The sequence below is a fragment of the Astatotilapia calliptera genome, chromosome 12 (assembly GCF_900246225.1).
Source record: "Astatotilapia calliptera chromosome 12, fAstCal1.2, whole genome shotgun sequence".
Lineage (NCBI taxonomy): Eukaryota > Metazoa > Chordata > Actinopteri > Cichliformes > Cichlidae > Astatotilapia > Astatotilapia calliptera.
This window is the reverse complement of record NC_039313.1, coordinates 9,266,981-9,290,850: the sequence shown is the minus strand read 5'-3', so window position 1 is coordinate 9,290,850 and position 23,870 is coordinate 9,266,981. Positions and strand designations below refer to the sequence as shown.

At 44.2% G+C, this 23,870-nt stretch overlaps 1 protein-coding gene across 1 annotated transcript in view; it reads left to right on the top strand.

The window, feature by feature from the left end:
- Positions 1 to 285: 285 nt before the first annotated feature.
- Positions 286 to 23,870, top strand: part of LOC113033307 (serine protease HTR4-like) — a 32,123-nt gene continuing 8,538 nt past the window's right edge. The window contains 4 exon segments of the mRNA XM_026186983.1: positions 286 to 400; positions 403 to 696; positions 18,076 to 18,175; positions 18,270 to 18,510. Coding sequence (XP_026042768.1) covers positions 286 to 400; positions 403 to 696; positions 18,076 to 18,175; positions 18,270 to 18,510 — 750 coding nt within the window.

Here is a 23,870-nt window from a genome sequence, read left to right as displayed (position 1 = left end):
CATATGCATTTTTATCTCCATTAATTGGAGGCCCTACACCACCCTTGCTTTCTCACACAAAAGCCGCGTACATGTACCATGAACCGTGCTGCAGCTGCATTCCATTGTCCTTTAATGTGATACAGCATGCAGCAATACGAAGTAGAAGCCAGGAGCAACATGCTGCAACTCGAACCTCACTGCCATCAGTGTTGGGGGCTGTAAGAAGACCAGCTCCGTTTAGGTGCATTACACCTGCAGCCTCTTTAAGAGCACAGAGACTGCTGCAAACTGATTCTTCACACGATGAAGAGCCTCGCTGACCTCACGCTTGTGTTCTCTGCAGTCCATACAGGCCTGCTAAGAGAAAGACAAACCTGCCTACAGGTGTGTGCCACCTCTCAGTGTCCTGCCCCACCGCACGCCAGGTAAAGGACGCCTGCGGCTGCTGCGTGGTGTGTGCGGCCAGGGAAGGTGAAGCGTGCGGGAAGCGCAGCAGCGGCCACCTGTCCTGCAGTAACGGGCTGCGGTGCGACTCAGGCCCGGGGAAAGCCGGAGGGTTGCACAGCCTGTGTATGTGTGCCTCCTCCGGCCCGGTGTGTGGCAGCGACGGCAGGACGTACCCCAGCATCTGCCGCCTGAGAGCCGAGAACAGGAGAGCCGAGCTCGGAGAGACCTCCCCAGTGTTTTTAATCCAGAGGGGTCGGTGTGACTCTGGTAAGCTGTGGGATATTAGCTTTGGTCTAATATCCCATCTTTGTTGTTTTCCTCTTTCTTTCCTTTTTTCTTTAAAAAGAGATCTGTGTATAACTGATATGAAACAGCAATTGTTAAAGTTAAAACTGTGAATAATACTGAAGAATGATCTTATGACAACATTTTCTGTGGAGCAGGTAAATTAACATATAAGTGATTTCAGAGAAGCCAGAGTGCATGTCCTGACGCGTGATGACACCGTAGCCTCTAAACAAAGGGGGTAACCTACTTCTGCTGCACAAAGGTTTTTTTTTTTTTTTGTTTGTTTTTTTTTTTACATAAAATCGATAATGAACCAAATTAAAAATGCATCCTCGTACTTCTGTTTCTCTTTATGTTATACTTTTCTGCCAATTAAGGATTAATAGCTTGATAAAGATGAACTAAATTATACAGTGGCGTTAATAGAGTAGTATAAGCAATGCTATAGCTGTGTAATAGCAATCAGTTTTCACATATGAACTTGGGGACTTTTCTTACAAGTCCACAGTTGAGGTCTCTAGACTTTTAAAAGGTAATGATGTTGAACAGCATATCTTTCCTTAACACCAGTGTTTCTGACAATGCACAAGTTCTACTGCTATTATACACTGTGTATAAAAGATGAATACAGTGATGTCACCCAGTTTAGCACCATGTTGAGTTTTTGGTGAAATTTTCTGGACAAGCCTCTTACCACCAACCATCCATTTATGACTACAGTGTATCCATCTTCTGATAAACCCAAGAACAGGAGGGCAACAAGCCAGTGAACTCCTAGTGCCAGTCCTAAGCCAGGGTAAATGGGGAGTGTTGTATTAGGAAGGGCATTTGGTGTAAATTCTTAGCCAAATCAAGCATGTTGATCATAAAGAATGATGGAGCCCGAATTAACGACTCAACCTCAGAAAACGGTTCAGTAAACCACTGAGCCAGTTTCTGCTGACCAGTTGTCAAAATGGTCTACTGTATAAACATCAGGGCTAAAATCAGTTTAAACTGGGTTCGGAGTTGGAACTTTCAAAAATGAGTGGCAGATCAAATGCACTGGAGGATAAAATTATGCCCACTTACTGCTGAGAATTTTTTAAATTAGTTAGACAGACAGAAATGCTGTGATTTAATAAATATTTCTGGGGAAAATGTATGTGGGAGTTCCACTTACGTGCTTACATAACTACAAAACTCTTGTCTCTCCTGGGATGGTAGGTCTTCTCATTGTGTGTTGCCTGGTGATATTATTTGTATGGCCCCGTGGACAATCAAAACATACTGTTCCCATATACTAGTGATGACACAATGGTTAGTACTGCTGCTGCATAGCAAGAAGATTCCGAGTTCTAATCCATAAATTGTCAAAGGAGTTTGCAGAGGTGTTGAGGAGGCAACAATTTTCCTTCACTTTTTAGCCAAATTTAGGGGGAGAGGGTGGTATCTTCTTAGCAAGCGTTAAATAGACATCTGGCAAAGTCATCTAAAGAAAAGCAGTGACTGCTGTTGCATTATGGGGGGTATAGGATTCACATTTCTTGGATTTATTCAAATGTTAAGCCTCAGCTGGTCTGTTGCTGCTCCTGTGACGCTGAAGATTGCTGTAAATCTCAGTTTTTTCTATTTCTGTGGTTCGTGGCTACTCATCTTCACCTGTGCTTTTTAATTTCACTCATAAAGCTAATAAGTCATTCCCCAGAATGTGTCGGACTCAAAATCATCTACCTTGGGAAAAGTTGTCTTCCTGGAATATGCTGATATAGGGAACCTCATAATGTTCTGCATATTCATGTGACATAAAACAGTGCATTCTCAAATTCTCCACTGATGGCTTTTCGTTCTCCTGAGAGAAACCCAGCACCACACTGCCACCCAAATATATCCTCTTCATTTTCCCTTCCTGTCCTATCCATTTTCAGTTGCACGTTTTATCACAGCCTTCCAAAGAGGTGAGAGAATACATCATGCATTAGACCTCCAACTGCTTGCCTATGCAAGCTGGTTTATGCAAATCCCTGAGCACTGACAATGTAGATGAGGCCGTAAAATATAAAATATAGCAAAAAGGAGATGGGAATATCCCTGTCAGAAGGATTAAATATAGCCTTCACTTTGCTCAGATACTGGCTTCATAGATATGTGACCTCCTCTGCGGTATGTGAGTAGAACGGTATAAATCAGAATATATCACAAAGGAAGGCTGCATAGCACAAAGTAATCCATTCACATCCAATTAGATTTACCCTAAACAGAGGAAACTCTTGTGTCTGGTATCTGCCATTTATTTAATGGAAGAAGTGGAGATGGGGACACTCAGTTTTTCCCAGCATCATGAAATGTAACAAAATGCTAAGCAGAGATGAATGAATGAATGCCTTTATTTGTCGCTTGCAGTTGCCTGCATCAAAAGGTCTTGTGCGTAGCATGGAACAAAAGTGCAAAGACTCAACTACCCTATCACTGTTAAAAAAAAAACATCCTAAAACAACAGTAATATTCCGGCAGCTGGGGCGCCAAAATACGACCATGAAATAACAGAAAATAACTGTCCCATAAAAATACGGTCATTTTCAGTAATGAAAATAGAGTTTGTTGCGCTAATTTGACATGGGATTCTGCCTTTTCCAAGTGCTTTTAGACATTAAATTAGGAACATTTTTACGTGATCAAACAATGAAATTACCTATAAACAAGGTCACTGAATGTGGCAATATGAATCATAATACGTAAATGTACAGAAATATACAGTTAATTTAAATAACAATTGATTGCATGCCCTGGGACAGAGGCGAGGCTGCCATATCGCACCATCGGCCCCTTTGGCCATCACTAGTAGGCGGTAGGTGAAGAGTCCTGACCACGGACACAACGACGGAGAGTGTCCGAGCCGGGGTGCGAACCGGCAATCTTCGGATCACAAGGCGAACTGCCAACTCTTGAGCCACGAACGACCTAACTAGCAACGATAATAATACTTATGTGATGTAACACAAGCTCATAGGGATCATGTTATATACTTTTCCATAGCATTACATTTGAATTCAACAGTTCAATCTTTCAAATAACGGACAGATATTTGTGAAATCATGATACATTTGTGAATGTATTTTAACAATCTAAATATGCATATGTACAGACAGATACATTTAATAATCAAGACCAGGGGTGGAAGTAACGAATTACAAATACTCACGTTACTGTAATTAAGTAAATTTTTTGGGTACTTGTACTTTTACGAGTAATTTTTCAAGTGTGTAATTTTACTCATACTTGAGTACAACTTACACCATGTAATCTACTTCGCTACTTATAAAATCAAAAGTCACTACTGAGTACGCCCACAATTTGACTTAATATTCAAACCTTTCGTCTGCATTTTTGCAGCCAATAACGCCGTGCAATCGAGACCGCGCCAATTTAAGACGTAAGCAAAGAATAAACTCCGCTGCAGCAGCAGGCACAGGTGTCTAGAGGTGCTAAATGGTGGAGTATAAACTACTTTATAGACGGAAGATTTGGAGACAAAGAAGCCAAAATGGAGACAGAGGACAACACTGTCAACCATGAAAACGACGTAGAAAAGACGGAGGACGCGTGCCCGTGGCCGTACCTGGAGGAATTTTTCGTGTACAGAGGGAGAAAAGGAGACAGCGTCCAGATGCAGTGCAAACTTTGTTTGACCTCTACAGTCATTTCAGCTTACAAGACTTCAGCGTCTAATCTAAAAAAACACATTGAGGTAAGAGGTTTTACAACTATACGTGTATGATATTGCTTTTTTATTTTTCATGTGTGTTAAGGTTACTAGTTTGGCTAAGATATTGTCACCGCCATTGGTTAGCCTGATATTAAAATAAGACGGAGCTAGCTAATGTGCTTGTGTGTGCATGCATAATTGAGCTAAATTCGTAGGAATGTTTTAGCTTATTATTTGGATAACCACCGTCATTACAATAAATTAAACTTGTAGTCATTTAAAACTCACAGGCCTACAATCAGCTGCCCTATATTTAAAAAAAAACAACTAAAACTTGAACACAGTGCTGAGCTGCATCTCAAATTAATCTTCCAGCTCTCAGCTGACATGTACCAGAGCCCGATTGATGGATCAGTTGATCAGTATCATTGGCCTGATATAGGTCTATCATAGTGACATGGCTCTTAATCAGTAGGGTTATATGTTTCCCAATATGATATCTTTTTTTAAAGAACATAATGTGGATTGTTTTTATTTGTTAGCTGTATGGGCAGCATTTTTGTGTATGTGATCCCTTTTCTTAAATTAGATTTGCTAGATACACATATTTTGCTCTCTTAGTATTTTTAGGACCTGACTAATACTGAAAACTTTAGGGTGATACTGATAAAAAGGAGTTAAAAATTTAGATACTGATACATTGGTCGATACTCTTTTTACAGATAGTATACATATTACAGAACTTAGAATGTATACAGAAATTCATGTTTTTTGCAATGATCGTTCAAAATTGGTTTACACTTGTGAATAAATACAGCAATATATCTGCAAAATTTGACCAATTCACCACTCTTTTATACTATGCTCAACAATCAAAGATTAGCTCAAGTCTAGTTGAATAATGTTTTAAAAACGTGTTTTCCTTTAGTGTTAATCACAGTGATGTTATGAAGTAATGTATGAACCTGACGTATGATAATATTTATCTCTACAGAGGAAACATCCATCGAAGATTGAGCAGTACAATATCACTGTGGCATCAACATCTCGACAGCGAAAGACCACAGCCACACCAAACAAGCTCTCAGCAAATACGCAAGCCAAGTTACCAGACCTGATGTTGAGAACTGCAAACAAACATGTTCCACAAGCAACTGTTGACAAGCTTGTCATCAATTTCATATGTGAGGGTCTACAGCCATTTGCGGTGGTAGAACAGCCATCTTTCAAAGAATTGGTTACCACATTACAACCTCAAGCCAAAGTCATCTCCAGACCCACTGTCCGTGCCAGAATCTGTGAAGCTGCTGATCACATGAAGATGACTTTGGTTGCAGCATTGGATAAAGTCAAATTTGTTGCTACCACTACTGATTGTTGGTCAGCTCATCAGAAAAGTTACCTTGGAGTCACATGCCATTGGATAGAGGAAGAGTCCCTGGAAAGAAGATCTGCAGCACTAGCATGCAAAAGATTGAGAGGGTCTCACACATTTGACATGCTTGCTGGTGCGCTTGATGATATCCATTGCCAATATAAGATTAGAGGCAAAGTTGTAAGAACCACAACTGATAGTGGATCCAACTTTGTCAAGGCCTTCCACATGTTTGGGGCACAAAATGATGCAGATGAAGTTGAAGATGAAGCAGACCCAGAAACTCTTGACCTGACTGACCATATTGACTACCATGAGGCAAGTGCAATTCTTGATGAAGACTCTGGTTTGGAGTATCAACTTCCGCCTCATCAGCAATGTGCATGTCACCTGCTAAACCTTGATGCAACAACTGATGCTGCCCTAGCAGAGAGCATGAATGACACCTACAAGAGGCTCTCCCGTGCAACCTTTGCAAAATGCCAGGCCATTTGGAACAAAACTGGCCGATCTCATTTGGCTAATGAAGTGGTAGAGGACAAGTGTGAGCTACAGATCATTCGTCCCAATGCAACACGATGGAATTCAACCTACCTTGCCATTGAAAGGATAATACGCATCATTGATGAGAAGGGGGAAGATGCCATCAGGAGCATTTGTGAGGAGTTCAAGGTGAAAATGTGAGTAAAATTGGACACCTACCAATATGGTTTCAAATTTTGTGAATTTTCCTTAATGTATGGTTAAAAACGTGAGCAGACTCTTAATATTAAATCAGAAGATCCCTATTATAGTCATGGTGGGTTTTGTTGTTGTGTCTTACAGGTTGAGTCCTGCAGAAGTTGCATTCCTAAGGGAGTACTGTACCACCATGAAGCCACTGGTGAAAGCTTCAAACATCCTTCAGTCTGAGTCCACTTCCTTTATGGGATGGCTCCTGCCAGTAATCCAACAACTACTGTCCAAACTTAGCAGGCTGGAGACATCAAGCAAGACATGCGTGCCACTCATCAGAGCCCTGCAAAATGGCCTTCAAAAGCGTTTTGGAGCGATGATGGAGGATCCAGAGTTGGCTGCAGCTGCAGTCCTCTTACCCAAGTTCAAGACTTCCTGGACTGACAGAGCAGACGTAACAGAGGCTGGTAAGGATTCATGTGATCCCATCCATCCATCCATCCATCCATTTTCATCCGCTTTGTCCGGGGCCGGGTCGCGGGGGCAGCAGCCTAAGCAAAGAGGCCCAGACCTCCCTCTCCCCAGCCACCTCCTCCAGCTTATCCGGGGGAATACCAAGGCGTTCCCAGGCCAGCCGAGAGATATAATCTCTCCAGCGTGTCCTGGGTCTGCCCCGGGGCCTCCTCCCGGTGGGACATGCCTGGAACACCTCACTCAGGAGGCGCCCAGGGGGCATCCTTGTCAGATGCCCGAACCACCTCAGCTGGCTCCTTTCGATGTGGAGCAGCAGCTGCTCTACTCTGAGCCCCTCCCGGATGGCCGAACTTCTCACCCTATCTCTAAGGGAGAGGCCAGCCACCCTTCGGAGGAAGCTCATTTCTGCCATAGGTGAGGGTAGGGACGTAGATCGACCGGTAAATTGAGAGCTTCGCTTTTACACTCAGCTCCCTCTTCACCACGACGGACCGGTGCAGCGTCCGCATTACTGCAGCTGCAGCCCCAATCCGTCTGTCGATCTCCGGCTCCCTTCTCCCATCACTCGCGAACAAGACCCCGAGATACTTGAACTCCTCCACTTGGGGCAGGAACTCATCCCCGACCCGGAGTGGGCACTCCACCCTTTTCCGGCTGAGAACCATGGCCTCAGATTTGGAGGTGCTGATCCTCATTCCCGCTGCTTCACACTCGACTGCGAACCGCTCCAGTGCGAGCTGGAGGCCCTCACCCGATGAAGCCAACAGAACCACATCATCTGCAAAAATCAGAGATGAGATTCTGAGGCCACCAAAGCGAAAGCCCTCCGCCACTTGGCTGCGCCTAGAAATCCTGTCCATAAAAATTATGAACAGAACCGGAGACAAAGGGCAGCCCTGGCGGAGCCCATCACCCACCGGGAACGAGTCCGACTTATTGCCGGCAATGCAAACCAAGCTCTTGCAACGGTTGTATAGGGATCGAATGGCCCGTAGCAATGGGCCAGACACCCCATATTCCCGCAACACCTCCCACAGGACACCCCGAGGGACACGGTCGAATGCCTTCTCCAAGTCCACAAAACACATGTAGACTGGTTGGGCAAACTCCCATGCACCCTCAAGTATCCTGGAGAGGATAAAGAGCTGGTCCAGTGTTCCGCGACCAGGACGAAAACCGCATTGTTCCTCCTGTATCCGAGGTTCGACTAACGGACGAACTCTCCTTTCCAGCACCCTGGCATAGACTTTCCCAGGGAGGCCGAGGAGTGTGATCCCCCTGTAGTTGGAACACACCCTCCGGTCCCCTTTCTTGAAGATGGGGACCACCACCCCGGTCTGCCAGTCCACAGGTACTGCCCCTGATCTCCACGCAACATTGCAGAGGCGTGTCAACCAGGACAGCCCTACAACGTCCAGAGCCTTCAGGAACTCGGGGCGGACCTCATCAACACCAGGGGCTCTGCCACCAAGGAGTTGTTTAACTGCCTCAGTGACCTCGCCCCCGGAAATTGGCGGGTCATTCCCCTCATCCCCAGACTCTGCTTCCTCCTCGGAAGACGTGTCAGTGGGATTAAGGAGGTCCTCGAAGTATTCCTTCCACCGCCTGACAATTTTCTCAGTCGACGTCAGCAGCGCTCCGCCAGCACTATACACAGTGCAGGTAGAGCACCGCTTTCCCCTCCTGAGACGTCTGACGGTTTGCCAGAATCTCTTCGAGGCAGCCCGAAAGTCTTTTTCCATGGCCTCTCCGAACTCCTCCCACACCCGAGTTTTTGCTTCAGCCACTGCCCGAGCCGCATTCCGCTTGGCCTGTCGATACCTGTCGGCTGCCTCCGGAGTCCCACAGGCTAACCAAGCCCGATAGGACTCCTTCTTCAGCCTGGTGGCTCCCTCCACCATTTGGTTCGGGGATTACCACCACGGCAGGCACCAACCACCTTGCGGCCGCAGCTCAATGCAGCAGCTTCGGCAATGGAGACGCTGAACATGGTCCATTCGGACTCAATGTCCCCAGTCTCCCTCGGAATGCTGTTGAAGCTCTGCCGGAGGTGTGTGTTGAAGATCTCGTGGACTGGGGCCTCTGCTAGACGTTCCCAGCACACCCTCACTACGCGTTTAGGTGCACCAGGTCTGTCCAGCGTCCTCCCCCGCCACCTGATCCAACTCACCACCAGGTGGTGATCAGTTGACAGCTCAGCCCCTCTCTTTACCCAAGTGTCCAGAACGTATGGTCGCAGGTCTGCTGATACGATTACAAAATCGATCATCGACCTACGGCCTAGAGCGTCCTGGTGCCACGTGCACTTATGGACACTCTTATGTTCGAACAGGGTGTTCGTTATGGCCAAACTGTGATTAGCACAGAAGTCCAATAACAAAGCACCGCTCGGTTTCAGATCAGGGAGGCCGTTCCTCCCAATCACGCCCCTCCAGGTCTCGCTGTCGTTACCCACGTGAGCATTGAAGTCTCCCAGCAGGACAACAGAGTCTCCAGGTGGAGCACCCTCCAGCACCCCCCCCCCCCCCCCCCCCAGGAACTCTAAGAAGGCTGGGTACTCTGAACTGCCACTCGGCGCATAAGCGCAGATGACAGTCAGGACCCGTTCCCCGACCCTAAGGCGCAGGGAACAAACCCTCTCGTCCACCGGGAAAAACCCCAACGTACCGGCAGCAAGCCGAGGGGATATTAGGATACCCACCCCAGCCCGCCGCCTCTCACCAGGGGCAACTCCAGACTGAGACAGAGTCCAGCCCCTCTCCAGGAGACTGGTTCCAGAGCCCAAGCCATGTGTAGAGGTGAGCCCGACTATATCTAGCCGGTACCTCTCAACCTCACGCACTTTGTCTTGAGCTCTCAGCGAAGGCGGTCGCACTTTCTCCTCTCCTCCTCACCCTTATCTTCCCTGCTTCGCCTCTATGTCCTTGTCTTGTCTTGTGTGAATTTACTTTCCCTGGAACAGTCTCTCACTGTCGTTCTCTAAACCTAAAAGAGAATTATGGATTTGATCAACTGGTCTCTGAGTGCTATTGACACCCTTTTCTCAACGAGAAGTCGGGGCTCAGGAGAGCCTGAGTGCCCTGGAGGGACTTTCCCTGCCGGTTACACGATGGACGGGTGGCAGAACTGGAGGACCGTGTGCCTGGCGGGACTGTCGATCGAGGACGCTGAAGATATCTACCCATTTGGAACCATGATAACAGGGTTCATGCTGATCGGCGTTGGCTTAGCCCTGGTTTATCAGAGAAATAAGAAAGCGGAACCGGCTGTTCAAACCCCCACAAGGCTGCCCGCTGGATTCGAAGCGACGGGACGAGGTGCGACCTCTCACAACGAACGTAATATGGTCAACACCTTGGATATGTTTACAGCTGCTGTGAAGGCTCAAAACAACACCATTGAGCGTATGAGGGGAAACATCAGAGAGAGGCCTGCTCAAGATGAGACCCTTGAGCGACAGTTGGAAAACATCGCGGAACGGATCACTGCAGTTGTGAGGTCTCAGAATCAAAAGACTGACAACACCACGGAACAGAAGTTTGATACCATCATGGGGAGGCTCGCAGCTCTTCAACGGGAGATCGAGAGACCAGCCTCGGAGTGCTAGAATTCGAGCTGCTCACAAAGGAGAAATCAACAATATTCAACATTTGGACACCACGGCTCCAGCTGCAGGCCCAAGGCTGGAGCCCACCAAAACAACTCCCTGATAACGACTGTGTGATGACTATTCTTCCCGCCCCATGAAGGACACCTGGATTGGCTGGAGGACTGTTTACTTAGCCTGATAGGCCGAAGGACACTGTCTCAGCTAAACTATGGACACGCACACACACACACTTACACTGATAAGCACTCACTCATCCCCCTCCCTTTCCAACGTCTTTGATGCTTGTGCCCTACCGGGGATGATAGCAGCTGCAGGACCGGATGCGCTGTCTACGCCGGCTCTCTCTTACCCTTTACCCGCCCCTGTTGCTTGTCTCGTGTTTCTATGGTGTATTGATAGTCATGTGCTTTTGTGCTGAGGTGTTTTTTCTTTTATCAAACTGTTCTCCCACTAGGAGCTCAGTCTGAGTGGAGTTTTTTTTCTCCTCCTCTTACCTCATGTAGTGTATTTTCGTTGTTTTTTTCCTATCAGCCTACCTTCTGACATGTCTGCCCAATGTGATGTTTGTGTAAAGTTGGTCAGAAGGTTCCTTTGTGAGTGCGCATGCGCCATTAGCGTGCTGCCTGCTGTAACCCCTAATTTCCCTCGGGATGAATAAAGTATTCTGATTCTGATTCTGATAACTCAGGCTCCTTCCCCACCAGAGAGGTGACATTCCATGTCCCTATTGCCAGTCTTGGCAGCCGGGGGTCAGTCCACCAGGGCCTCCGCTCCTGGCCGCCACCCGGCACACAATGCACCCGACCCCTATGGCGCCTCCTGCGGGTGGTGGGCCTGCGGGAGGATGGGCCCATGTCTCCTCTTCGGGCTGTGCCCGGCCGGGCCCCATGGACTAAGGCCCGGCCACCAGACGCTCGCCCTCGGGCACCCTCCCCGGGCCTGGCTCCAGGGCGGGGCCCCGGTAACCCTATCCCGGGCAGGGTAAACTGTTCCCTCGATGTCCTTTTCATAAGGGTCTTATGAATCGCTCTTTGTCTGGTCCCTCACCCAGGGCAAATTTGCCATGGGAGACCCTATCAGGGGGCAAAAGCCCCCAGACAACATAGCCCCTGGGATCCCTGTGACACACAAACCCCTCCACCACGATAAGGTAGCGATTCAAGGAGTGATCATGTGATCCCATTTTTGTGTATTTTTACATTTGAACACATGCTTAAGTGAGTATTTCACCTAATACATTGTAAGTTATTGATGGTCTGTCCTGAATACTAAACAATCCTTTTTGAGAATTTGCTGATTTTAAATTTGTGTTCAGGAATAATCACTGAAATTTAAATAACAAAATTGTGTTATCTACTTGCAATTACAGCCTTGACATACATCAAACAACATCTTGAAACGACAGAGCATGAGAGTGAGGATCAGCAAAGAGAGTCATCTGATGAAGATGAATTCTTCTCCAGACCAATCTCCAGAAGGCTGCAAAGTGCAGTTGAGCTTGATGGTTATCTTGCTTGTGCCACAGACACCATGGAGCTGCTGCACTCCTTCTCAGCCATCAAAAACCTCTCTCTTAAACTGAACACAGCTCTGCCTGCTTCTGCTGCGTGTGAACGACTTTTTAGCTGTGCTGGTCTACTCTTCACTGCCAAACGAAGTCGGATTGCCTCTGTTAATTTAGAAAACCAGCTCTTGCTGAAACTGAACAAAAGGTTCAGAAAGTAAAGTGTGAAAGAAATGCTAAGAGATTAAGGCACTTACCTGCCTGTTGTTCAGTGTATGGGGAAAAGTTTAAATGGTTCTACGCATGTTCAGAAACATTTTTGTCATTGTTTTAACAAACAAAATTCCTTCTTTTATATCTACATTTATTTACAAAACAAGTTACCTTTCTATACCTTGTTCATCTGAAAAATGTGCTTTGAACATAAATATTTATACTGGTGAATCGAGTTGAATGCCTGCTATTGACAACAGAATAAAACATCAGTCTGTTAAAAAGTAATTAATACTCTGAGTAGTTTTTGAGAACAGTACTTTGTACTTTTACTCAAGTATTTTTTTAACACCAGTACTTTTACTTGTAATTGAGTACAATTTAACCAGTGTAACAGTACTTGTACTTGAGTACAAATTTTGAGTACTCTTTCCACCTCTGATCAAGACAATTATGTTGTATTACATTACAGTGATTTAACGTTAATTTACATTCAAAATGTGAAGTCAAAGTCTATTTACGTAACTTTAATGATATTCTAGAAGAACAGAACATTACTGTAAAATGCACAGTAAAATACCTTCATATTAGGGTTTTTTCCTATCCTACGGTCGCAGCCATACCCGCGACCTTGTTGTTGTTAGCTCACATTCATTGGCCAAAGCTTAGCGTCATGTTATTTATATTTATTCAAAATAATATGATTCTTACGCAATCTAAACATGTATATGTTAGCACACTGGATGACTTCTGTTGTTATATTTCCAGCATCAGGACTGATCTAGCCTTAAGCTACCGTTTATCTTATTAAAATCTTTATTTAGACTCTCCAGAATGCTCCAATACAAAACAGACTAATGTAGCTTGTCAACCACACTTAAAATACATATCTGGAAATTTAGGTTTGGATTTATGTAATTTCTGTGGAGTGAGGTGAGCTGATAAAGGCAAGTCTGCATTTGGAATTAACTGTAGCTGACAAACTATTATAGCATAAATCTGACCCGAAGTGTTCATAAGTATATATATTCACTCTTGATTTTTGCAAAGCTGGCTTTGGACTCTGATTCTGTAACACAGATCATGCTTTAGAAATACATTTTGCCCTGTATTGTGATGAACAAGTCTCTGCATCAGTTATCCGATTGTTCAGTGATGACGCGACTAATCCTACTTCCGGGTTTAAAGTAGTCTGCGTTTAATACGGCTTTTTTGTTGTTAACATGTTTAATGTTATGTATTTTCTTCTATTTGATCTCAAAAAGCTCCTAAAACAGTCAGTGATCCCTGTTGACCTCCCTCGGCTTTTATTACCACTAATCATTTATTTAAGCTCAGTTTTTAAAACCTTAGGATGTAACTACAGCCCAGCCCATGCAGCAGTATATGAATAACTAACCACGTATTGTGGATGGATTATCTCAGTTGTTCTCCTGGCTGAAGTTTGGTCCTTTTACAGCATCCTGCCATGCAATTACATTTGTTCCTGACCACCGACAACACTCACGTTAACTTTTATCGAGTGGGAAAAAAAGTTAGCTTGTTTATATTATGCTAACATAGCTGTGTCGCTAGCGGTCACGTAGCACATCATTATATACCAGCTAGCCCAACTTCAGTAACCCTACAAACGTCACTGCTGTTTAGTTTTCTGTCTTCATTTATGCTGGAAGTGATAACAGAGCTATACGTTTTAATTTGTTTCCAAAACCCCGCAGTCAGGACATGCTAGAAGCTAGCGAGCTAACTCCCTGCTAACTTCTAACTCCGTTAAATGTCATAAATTCCGTTTTCATGGATGCCTGGATGTTAAACTCAATTGTTACACCTGGTAGAGCAGAACGCTGATCATTTTATTAAAGATGAAAGACTTTAAACAGTTTTTCAACTCTCAGTAATGCCATAGTGATCGTTTGATATATGGACCTGCAGCGGAGTTTAGACCCAGACACGGCTAGTGACGTCAGACTGAACAATCGGATAGCAATTTGAGGGCCTGTGCTTGCTCTAAAAAAGATCACAATGCTTGTTGGGGAGATTGCATTTGCTCTTCAATTGTTCAAAGGACACAAAATGTCCATTTTCATAACAGTCTTCCACATACTGAATCCCCTTTCATTGCCATATATCCACAGTCTTCATCAGATGTACGAGTTCATTTAGTCTCAGAGAAATCTTTGAAGACAGTCCAAGTTTTCAGTCCAAGAGTTCTGTGACCTTTGCACCAGATTTTAACCAAATATCACATAAATGGCTAACCAGTTGTCACTTTAGACTCACTGACTAACATTACATTGTATGTGTTTGGACTGTGGGAGGAGGCTAGACAACCTGTGGAGAGTCTCAGGCTCAGGGAGAACATCCAAACTCCACGCAGAAAGGTCATACAGCTACTAGGTCCTGGGCATAACCGTTCCAAGAAGGAATCCTCAGCCTCACAATATCTCTTAGAGTCAGTAATTCCACTGATTGGTGGAGCTTCTCTTTTTGGGAAGTGACATTGCTAACTACTGCACCTCCGTGCTGCCTATAAGTCCCATTAATACAACCTATAGGTGGCACATGACGTTGATGACAACATTATCAAATGAATGTAATTAATTTTGTATTTAATAAGAATTGAAACTACTAGTTGAAGAATTTTCTGCAAGGTTTTTTTGCAACAACAAATGTGGCCCCCTACTGGCCATTATAAAGAAAGCAGGTTTAAGTCAATTGTACTTTGGTTTCAGACTTCAGACCTCAAAGTTACATCCATCTTTTCTATACAGTCTATGCCTTCTCTTTTGCTCTAATCATTAATATAAAATGCCAAATATGCCACTTGATCATAAGCACAGATTAGGGACTAGTACTAGGATTTAGCTAATATATTAAATTGAATATTCTGATAGTAACTAGCACTTGGGTAAAGTAAAATGTGAAGTGAATTTAAAGTTTATATCAGAAATTGCTGATAACCTCACTGCTAGCAGTCTACATAAGATAAAATGAGGACAGTGCTGCCCTATGACTTGCAGATAACAGTGTGTATGTCGGGAGTCCTGTCGTTACATTTCATCACCTTCCTCTGCTGTAAACAAGGTGATCAGGAAACAGACAGGCGAGAAATGTTGGGATATTTACGGCTGCTATTTCTGTTGATACAAGATGAAGATTGTGTGTGTGTATGTGAGAGAGAGAGAAAGAGCATAAACTAAACAGAAAGTGCTCAGTTGACTCTTGAACTATTTGTGTTCCTTACTGGCTGTGTGCAGAATACCAGGTAATATGGGCGTTATTTACAGAGGAGCATATCTTCAGTGGCTTATAAAGCACCTTAAGTTACATGAATAAAACATGACTGAAACTGGAGGATGGAATCACATCCCTTCAAGCTACTTTGTCATTTGATGTTTTGCTGATAATGACTACAATAGAGAGTGCCATCTAAAACATCATTCAGTTGGGTTGAGATTTGTAATTGCTTAGGTCATAGCATGTGAGTGACGGATGAGGTCTTTGCAGTGATTTGCTGCAATCTTGTAAAACTATGCCAGCATAATGGCCCCAACACTATGGATCCAAATTTCTAGATGGAAGCTATTTTAAATTTACATTGTTTTCATTTTCATTTGTATATTTCAGGTCTAACAAAAGGTTAAACTACTTCATCAGTAGGGCTGCGCGATATGATGAAATATATTGGATACACTGTTTATTTAATTTTTTTCATTGTTTGGATGGTCATCACATGGATGCAGGCACAGAGAATACCAGCATAGCCATTAAAGATGAGGCAGAAACAGGTAGCTCCAAACAGAAGGACCAGTCAAAACAAATCAAGGACCTTATTCCTAAACTAGTCCCCACCGCAGAGTCAAACATGACAAACCTCTTCTACCACATACGCAAAAATCACACGAAAGAGTATGGAGAGAGTTTACGGATGAGACGCAAAAGAAGAGCCGTCAGGTGCTCAAAATAAACCTTACACTCAAACATTAGAACAGGCTTTTTCCCGCAGCACACCATGTAATAAATACTCAAAAAGAAAACTGCGGAAGTTACAACTTATATTTAACAATGCATAGTTTCATGCATCGGTCAAAACACTCGACTCTAGGTACACAATGTCCAGCTGAAAACACTTCACACAAGTTGAGCTGCCCGAGAGTGGCAGAATTTACAGAAAAAGCACTATTTTGCCATATACATCGTTGTTGGGATGAGAAATGTCTTTCATCGGGATATGAGATTCTGGTTATATCACACAGCCCTATTCATCAGGTAATGCATGTAATTTTCACTTTACAACTTTTTTGAAGTGCCTAAGAACAATTCCTGCTAAAAACAAAACAAAATATAATTTACTGGGCGCAGGTTTCGCTCACTGGGATGAGCAGGAGACCATATGCCGCACGGCTGAGAGCAGCTGGTTCGAGTCCGACCCCCCATGTCTTTGCTCCGCTTTCCTGTTAGCCTTCACCATCCCTATCAAAAACAAATCCATAAAAAGGCCCCAAAAAGTTTAACAAACATAATTTACGGTATAAATTCTTAATAGAAATGTTGAATTTAATGTGTGATGACAATATGAAAATTTAATAGCAGATTAGCATCAAACGCTGTATTCATTTGATGGAAGATGGAGGGACATGCAAGCTGGCAATGCTGTGTGTCCTTTGTGTAATTGAGAGGATACTGAAAGCTACAAATTTATCCTGTCAATGCAGAGCTCACTCTTGATTTGTTGGAAGAGCTTTCAGAGGCAGAAATAGTTGGCATTTTGCCAAAGTAGCTTTTGGCAAAAACACAGACTGTCATTTGCATTTAAGACCATTTCTGCACAGACAAGTTTGTTTGTGCAAACGAACACGACGTCAGCTCAAGAACCTGGCAGCTTCAGACCAACAAGTTTGTTTACCGAGCTAAGGAGAACTTGGGAGATATTGCCCCCAAGTGAGGAAAATACTGTTTTCCAAAGCAGGGTAAATTCCATTTCCTTTCATGAGCACTCAAGCATCAGACTTATTTCATGTCAGATTAATAGGAAGCTTCTAATCTATACTAGCAAAAACATATGGGTGGGTATTGTGTGTGCTTTTGTATAAACCAATGAAGATGTTTGTGTTTGCAGTAAGCCTGTGATCCCACTAATATTAAAAACCATACAAGCTCTGAGTGGAGTAATAATGTGCCAGTACTTGCCTGATAAGTATTCTGTAAGTCTGATAAGGAAAGAATTGTAAATGAAACTATTATCTTCATGTCACATGATACACAGATTCAGAGACACGCAAAGCAAAAGTGTTGATATAAATGTTTGAATTCTGAATAGGAGACTGAGTAAACTAGTGCATACAGGTGTAGGTGTTCTGGCGGAGGGCCAGAAAACACGGACACAGCAAAACAACTGCAGGGCAGATAATGTCCTTTTCTCCCATCTTGGCTTCTCTAATGGCAGCAAAAGTGCAGTCAACTTAATAACAAGTAAATGACTGCATTCGATCTAGTTAAGACCTCTCTAAAATGACAAAACCCTAAAAATAATACTCATAAAAAAGCTTTACTGCTCAAATGAAAAATCTATAAAAGGCTTCATTAATAAGACAAGCCAGTAATGAACTGAACCTAGTAATAACTAGGTTCGACCAAACATTAACAGAAGCTGAAGATGTTTGTTGCTTCCAGCTCTTTGTATGAGTCTTTTTACAGCCCCACTTTCTTTTAAACGATACATGACTGTTTTGGAAATAAAGTCTGTTTAAGTTTTAAGATTTCATTTTTCTATTAAAGAAATTTTTTTGAAAACTTTTATGCCTTTTCTTTTATACTAAAAGGGGCACAGCATCCGGGAAGTATACGCTACAAGTTTAACTTCATTGCAGATGTGGTGGATAAGATTGTCCCAGCTGTGGTACACCTGGAGCTTTTTCAAAGGTAAACCAAACCAAAGCAGAAAAATGAAGTAGCATTTCAAAATGCTCTTTTAGATGCAAAATGACCTTTGCTATTAATCTTTTTTTACTGCCAGAGTGCCATTTTCCAGTGAGGAGGTCTCTGTGTCGAGTGGCTCTGGGTTTATAGTGTCAGAGGATGGCTGGATTGTCACAAATGCTCACGTGCTTACCAACAAACAGCGGATAAAAGTTGAGTTGAAAAGTGGCGTACATTATGAAGCTGCGGTCAGGGATGTGGATCAGAAGATGGACATCGCTCTCATCAAAATCGATCCAGATGTGAGTGTCCTGCTGTTTTTGTGGGGCTCCCCAAGGGTTTAAGGCAAAATCAGTGGTGCGTTTCCTCTTGCTGAGTAGCTTGTCATCAGAGGCTAACATCAAAGTGTATTAATCCTGCACACAAAGCAGTGAGAAATCCAGGGAGAGAGTCATCAAGGGCCTTTGCCTACCAAAATTAGACTCTGTTCCTTAACATGGCCAATTTGCAGACTGAATTCCTTTGGGGTGCTATTTGTTCATGTATCATGAATTCAAAGCCCCAGCTATTTTTTGTGTGTATACTTACAAGAGCGGTTTTGAATAAAACATGTTCCAACTTAGACTTGCTCATACAGAACTGGCTGCTTTGTATGGTAGCAGGTGCTCTATTCCCAACCACTTCAGTCAGACGGCACTCAGTGTGAAGCACATGATTAACATCTTTAGGGCTGATCTGAATACAGGAACACCTCAAGATCAGCAGAAGTTAACCAGAAGCATCACTGGATTTAACTGCTTTAAAGCTGAAGGAGTTTTCTCTTTTTAAAAACCTGGGAGTGGTGACAGTTGTACAATGCTTTAACACTCTGTGATACATTCTTTGCATAAGGGGTTCTAAAGCTTGCCTAAAAGGCATATTTGTTGTGACATAAGAGCCCATACCCCGGGAGGTGCAGCTATAAATTAAATGAAGCATTACAATTCCCACTAGAGATAAATGGCGTGAGCCTGGCAAAGGAGGAACCAGGCAGAGTCAAGCTGAAGCATTTTTTCGTTTGGTGTACAACTAAATGTTTTTGTATTAAAAAATGCACTTTAAACACTCATTTCCACCGTAGGGCTTTGGCAACCTTTTCCAACCAGTGACAGTTAACCTTCATCAACATCAACAGAAATCTCAACAGAAAAAGAAAAAAACTGCTAATAATAATGTTTGAACAAGTGAGTGACTGGGACAAGTTATGCAGTGGAAGATTTTCTAAAATTCAGCAACATGATTTTTGCTTGCAGGACTAGTTTTGAGAGACCATAAACAGCTGGTCTCTGAATGAGTTGAATTTCACAGAGGAAGGATCGTTTCACCAATGGAAACCTTACAAAAAAGTATAACAGTTTTATTACTGGTTTATCTCAGGTTTAGTGGGCAACTCATATCTTCTGAGGCTATTGCAGAAGCTAGCATTAGAATCTGCCATGGTCCATTTGCTGTGTCTCCTTCACGGTTTCTTGCCGGACCCATACTTAAACTCCTGCTCGGAGGTGCTGATTCTCATTCCTGCTACTTCTCAGCAATGAACTGTTCCACTGCAAGCTGGAGGCCACCACCTGGTAAAGCCAACATAAACACAAAAAGCAGAGACAAAATCCACCTACAAATTCTGTCTATAAAAGTTACAAACAGAATTTGTGTCAAAGGGCAGCCCCAGCAAAGTCCAACAGCCACTAGAAACAAGTCCAACTCATTGTCGTCAATGCAACCAAGTTCTCACTTCCAAACAGTCCTTTTTTTTTGTGTCCCGTTTGGATCTTTAGCCATCAGAATAGTTGTCTTAAGGCCAAGAAAGATGCCAAGTGGATTTATTTTACCAAGTGGATCATCATGGCCTTGCCATATTGGTCCATTTGATTGACCTTTATTATAATTATGAATTGATTTTATTTTCGGTTGCTACAAACGGGACAGACATGACTGGGGGATAGGACAAGGAGAAAGAATGAAAGAAAGAGAGGGAGAGAAAGAAAACCAAAGGGGAGAAGAGACGGTGAGAAAGGGGGGAAGAAAGAAAGAAAAACAAACAAAACACCTGGATCACCTGTATGGAGAAAAAAAACAGAAGAGAAAGCAAACAAAAAAAGAACAACATAATAAAAAACAGCACCATCACAATAAACTAGCTAGCAGTAGATAACAGTAGATACTAAATATTAAACGATATTGTGCAGCACGCAAGATAGACAGCGCACAATGTGCTTTGAGGCAGCAGCCAAGAAAGGTGTAGTCCGCGTCTGTGAACACCCGTGTGTACACCTGTGTGCACACCTGTGTGGATCAGCATGCTTGTATTCCAAAGCTTTCTCCGCCCCAGATATCCAGAGGCTCCAGAGTACAAGGACCCGAGGAGGACCACCAAAAGGGGGGAAACCGTGCCACCCTCCTGGGAAGAGCTGAGTAGAGCCCCAAACGAGAGGTCACCCAGCAGCTACGGAGCAGAGGCCAGAGGGGGTTGCAGTGGCGTGCTCGCGGGCTCTGCCGGCAGCCAGCTGTGCCAGAGAGGACCGAGCTTCAGGCCCAGAGGCCAGAGGCCTGAGGGCATCCCACCCCCCGGAAGGGGCCCAACCGGGCCACAGGCGCCAGGCCCCGCCAATCGGCCACCAGGAGTGAGCCGGTACATACATGAGCGCCCAGCCCCAGACGACAAGGACCACCAACACACCAACGTGTGAGGGCATCAGCCACCGGCAGGGAGTGTGGTGAGGGGAGATAGGCCTCCGTACTTTGGAGGGCCTGAGATGTACCCAGAGAGACCCAACCTGACATATAGACAAAGACGAACAGGCGCACGCGGTCACAGTCCATATTTTCAAAGTGCCTCCAATAGGATCCCCCAAGGGATGATGTCAAACACCTTCTCCAAGTCCACAAATAACATGCAGACTGGTTGGGCAAATTCTCCACTCGAATATCTCAAGAGGATAAAAGCCAGGACAAAAAACACATTGTTCCTCTTGAATCTAGGTTTGACTAATGAACAGGCTCTCCTCAGTAGTACCCTAGTGTAGACCTGTCCAGAGACCCTAAGTAGTGTGAGCTGTCAATATTTAGAGGACACCCCTCTACTCAAAGATGGGAATCATCACCCTAGTCTACTAATACAAAGGCATTGGCACAGATCTCCACATGATGTTGCATAGGCGTGGCACCAAGACAGCCCTACAACACCCAGGATTTTTGGGAATTCAGGGCAAATCTCATACATGCCAGGGGCATTGGCATCAAAGACCTGTTTAACTGCCAAAGTGACCTCACCCCCCAGTGGTGGGTGAGTCACCCCGCTCATCTCCATACTCTGCTTCCTCTATGAAAGGCATGTCAGTGGGATTGGGGAGATAATCAAAAATATTCCTTCCACTGCAGCATCCTGTCAAAGTTCAGCAGGAAGTAGGTACTTGTGATCTTGCTAGACGCGCCGAATGAATCCTCACTATATTTGGGTTCCCCCCCAAACTCATCACCAGGTGGTGATCAATTTAAAGATCAGCTTCTCTCTTCACCTGAGCATCCAGAACACCCAACTATAGATCTGATATATAGGGTGGGCCATTTATATGGATACACCGTAATAACATGGGAATAGTTGGTGATATTAAAGTCCTGTTTGTGGCACATTAGTATATGTGCGGGGGCAAACTCCTCAAGATGGGTGGTGACCATGGTGGCCATTTAGAATTTGGCCATCTTGGATACAACTTTTGTTTTTTCAATAGGAAGAGGGCCATGTGACATATCAAACTTATTGGTAATGTCACAAGAAAAACAATGTTGTGCTTGGTCTCAACGTAACTTTATTATTTCATGAGTTATTTACAAGTTTCTGACCACTTATTAAATGTGTTCAATGTACTGCCCATTGTGTTGGATTGTCAATGCAACCCTCTTCTCCCACTCTTCACACACTGATAGCAACACCGCAGATGACCCCAAAGATAAAAGTCTAAGGGGGTCAGATCGGGAGACCTTTGGGGCCATTCAACTGGCCCACGACGACTAATCCACTTTCCAGGAAACTGTTCATCTAGGAATGCTCAGACATGGCACCCATATTGTGGTGGTGCACCATCTTGCTGGAAAAACTCAGGGAACGTGCCAGCTTCAATGCACAAAGAGGGAAACACATCATCATGTAGCAATTTCAAATACCCAGTGGCCTTGAGGTTTCCATTGATGAAGAATAGACACACTATCGTTGTACCCCATATACCACACCAAACCATCACTTTTGTTGTTCCAACAGTCTTGGAGGGATCCATCCAATGTGGGTTCGTGTCAGACCAATAGCGGTAGTTTTGTTTGTTAACTTCACCATTCACATAAAAGTTTGCCTCATCACTGAACAAAATCTTCTGCGTGAACTGAGGGTCCTGTTCCAATTTTTGTTTTGCCCATTCTGCAAATTCTGTGCGCCGATCTGGGTCATCCTCGTTGAGATGCTGCAGTAGCTAGAGTTTGTAAGGGTGCCATTTGTGAGTTGCTAACATCCGCCGAAGGGATGTTCGACTAATGCCACTCTCCAGTGACATGCGGCGAGTGATACGCTGTGGGCTCTTGCTGAATGAAGCTAGGACAGCCACTGATTTTCCTTCATTAGTGAAAGTTTTCTTGCATCCACATTTTGGCAAATCCAACACTGAACCAGCAAGCAGTTTGCTAACTGTAGCATGGGAGATGGGTGGTCTTGTAGGGAGTCTTGCATTGAAATCTGCTGCAATGACCCGGTTACTGCGTTCACCAGATATCAACACGATTTCGATCCACTCCTCACGTGTTAACCTCTTTGACATGTCAATGGCTGTGAACAAAGAGAAACTTGTAAATAACTCATGAAAGAATAATGTTACATTGAAACCAAGCATACCATTGTTTTTCTTGTGACATTACCAATAAGTAGGGATGGGTATCGAAAACCGGTTCTTGTTGAGAACCGGTTCCCACTGTTTCAATTCCTTGGAATCGTTTGCCATTTTTGCAAACGATTCCCTTATCGATTCCAGTCGCCCCGAATGACGTCACCACGTTGCGGAGCGTCATTTACCTGACAGGGAACACGGCGCCTAAGCGGCTCAAACGCTCAAAAGTTTGATTATACTTTATGAGAACCGATGACAACAGGGCAACTTGCAAAGTAGATATTTCATTTAAGGGAGGAAACACTACGAATATGCAAAAGCATTTGCTCACAAAACACGCGATGACACGCGTTTTTAATTCCGCTCCGGACTCGTGACTCTCAACCCAGCAGCAGCGCTAACGTTTGCACGTCCTCTCCCGTTAATGCGGCAGGTAAATAATCAACTAACAGTGCATATTATGTTAGCGCAATCTGCCTTATTACAAGACCTGCCATTACTGTACATGTAGGTGACCATGATGAGAGAGACAGACAGAGTCTGGCTCAGATGCTGGCAGTTCTCGCTGCAGTCTACCGGTAGCGTCTCCTTTCAGGCCAGGATAGACTAATGTCACCGAGCAGTGTCTAAGTTTGTGGTCAAAGGCTTGCACCCATTTGCCACAGCACATGCCCCCGATTTTTGGTAAGTGAATGTGTTTAATTGTGGGCAGGGACATTACTGGATATTCTTGTGTAATTGCCAGAGAACAATTTATGTTATACTTTGTTATTGCTACAGAAGAATGTTGC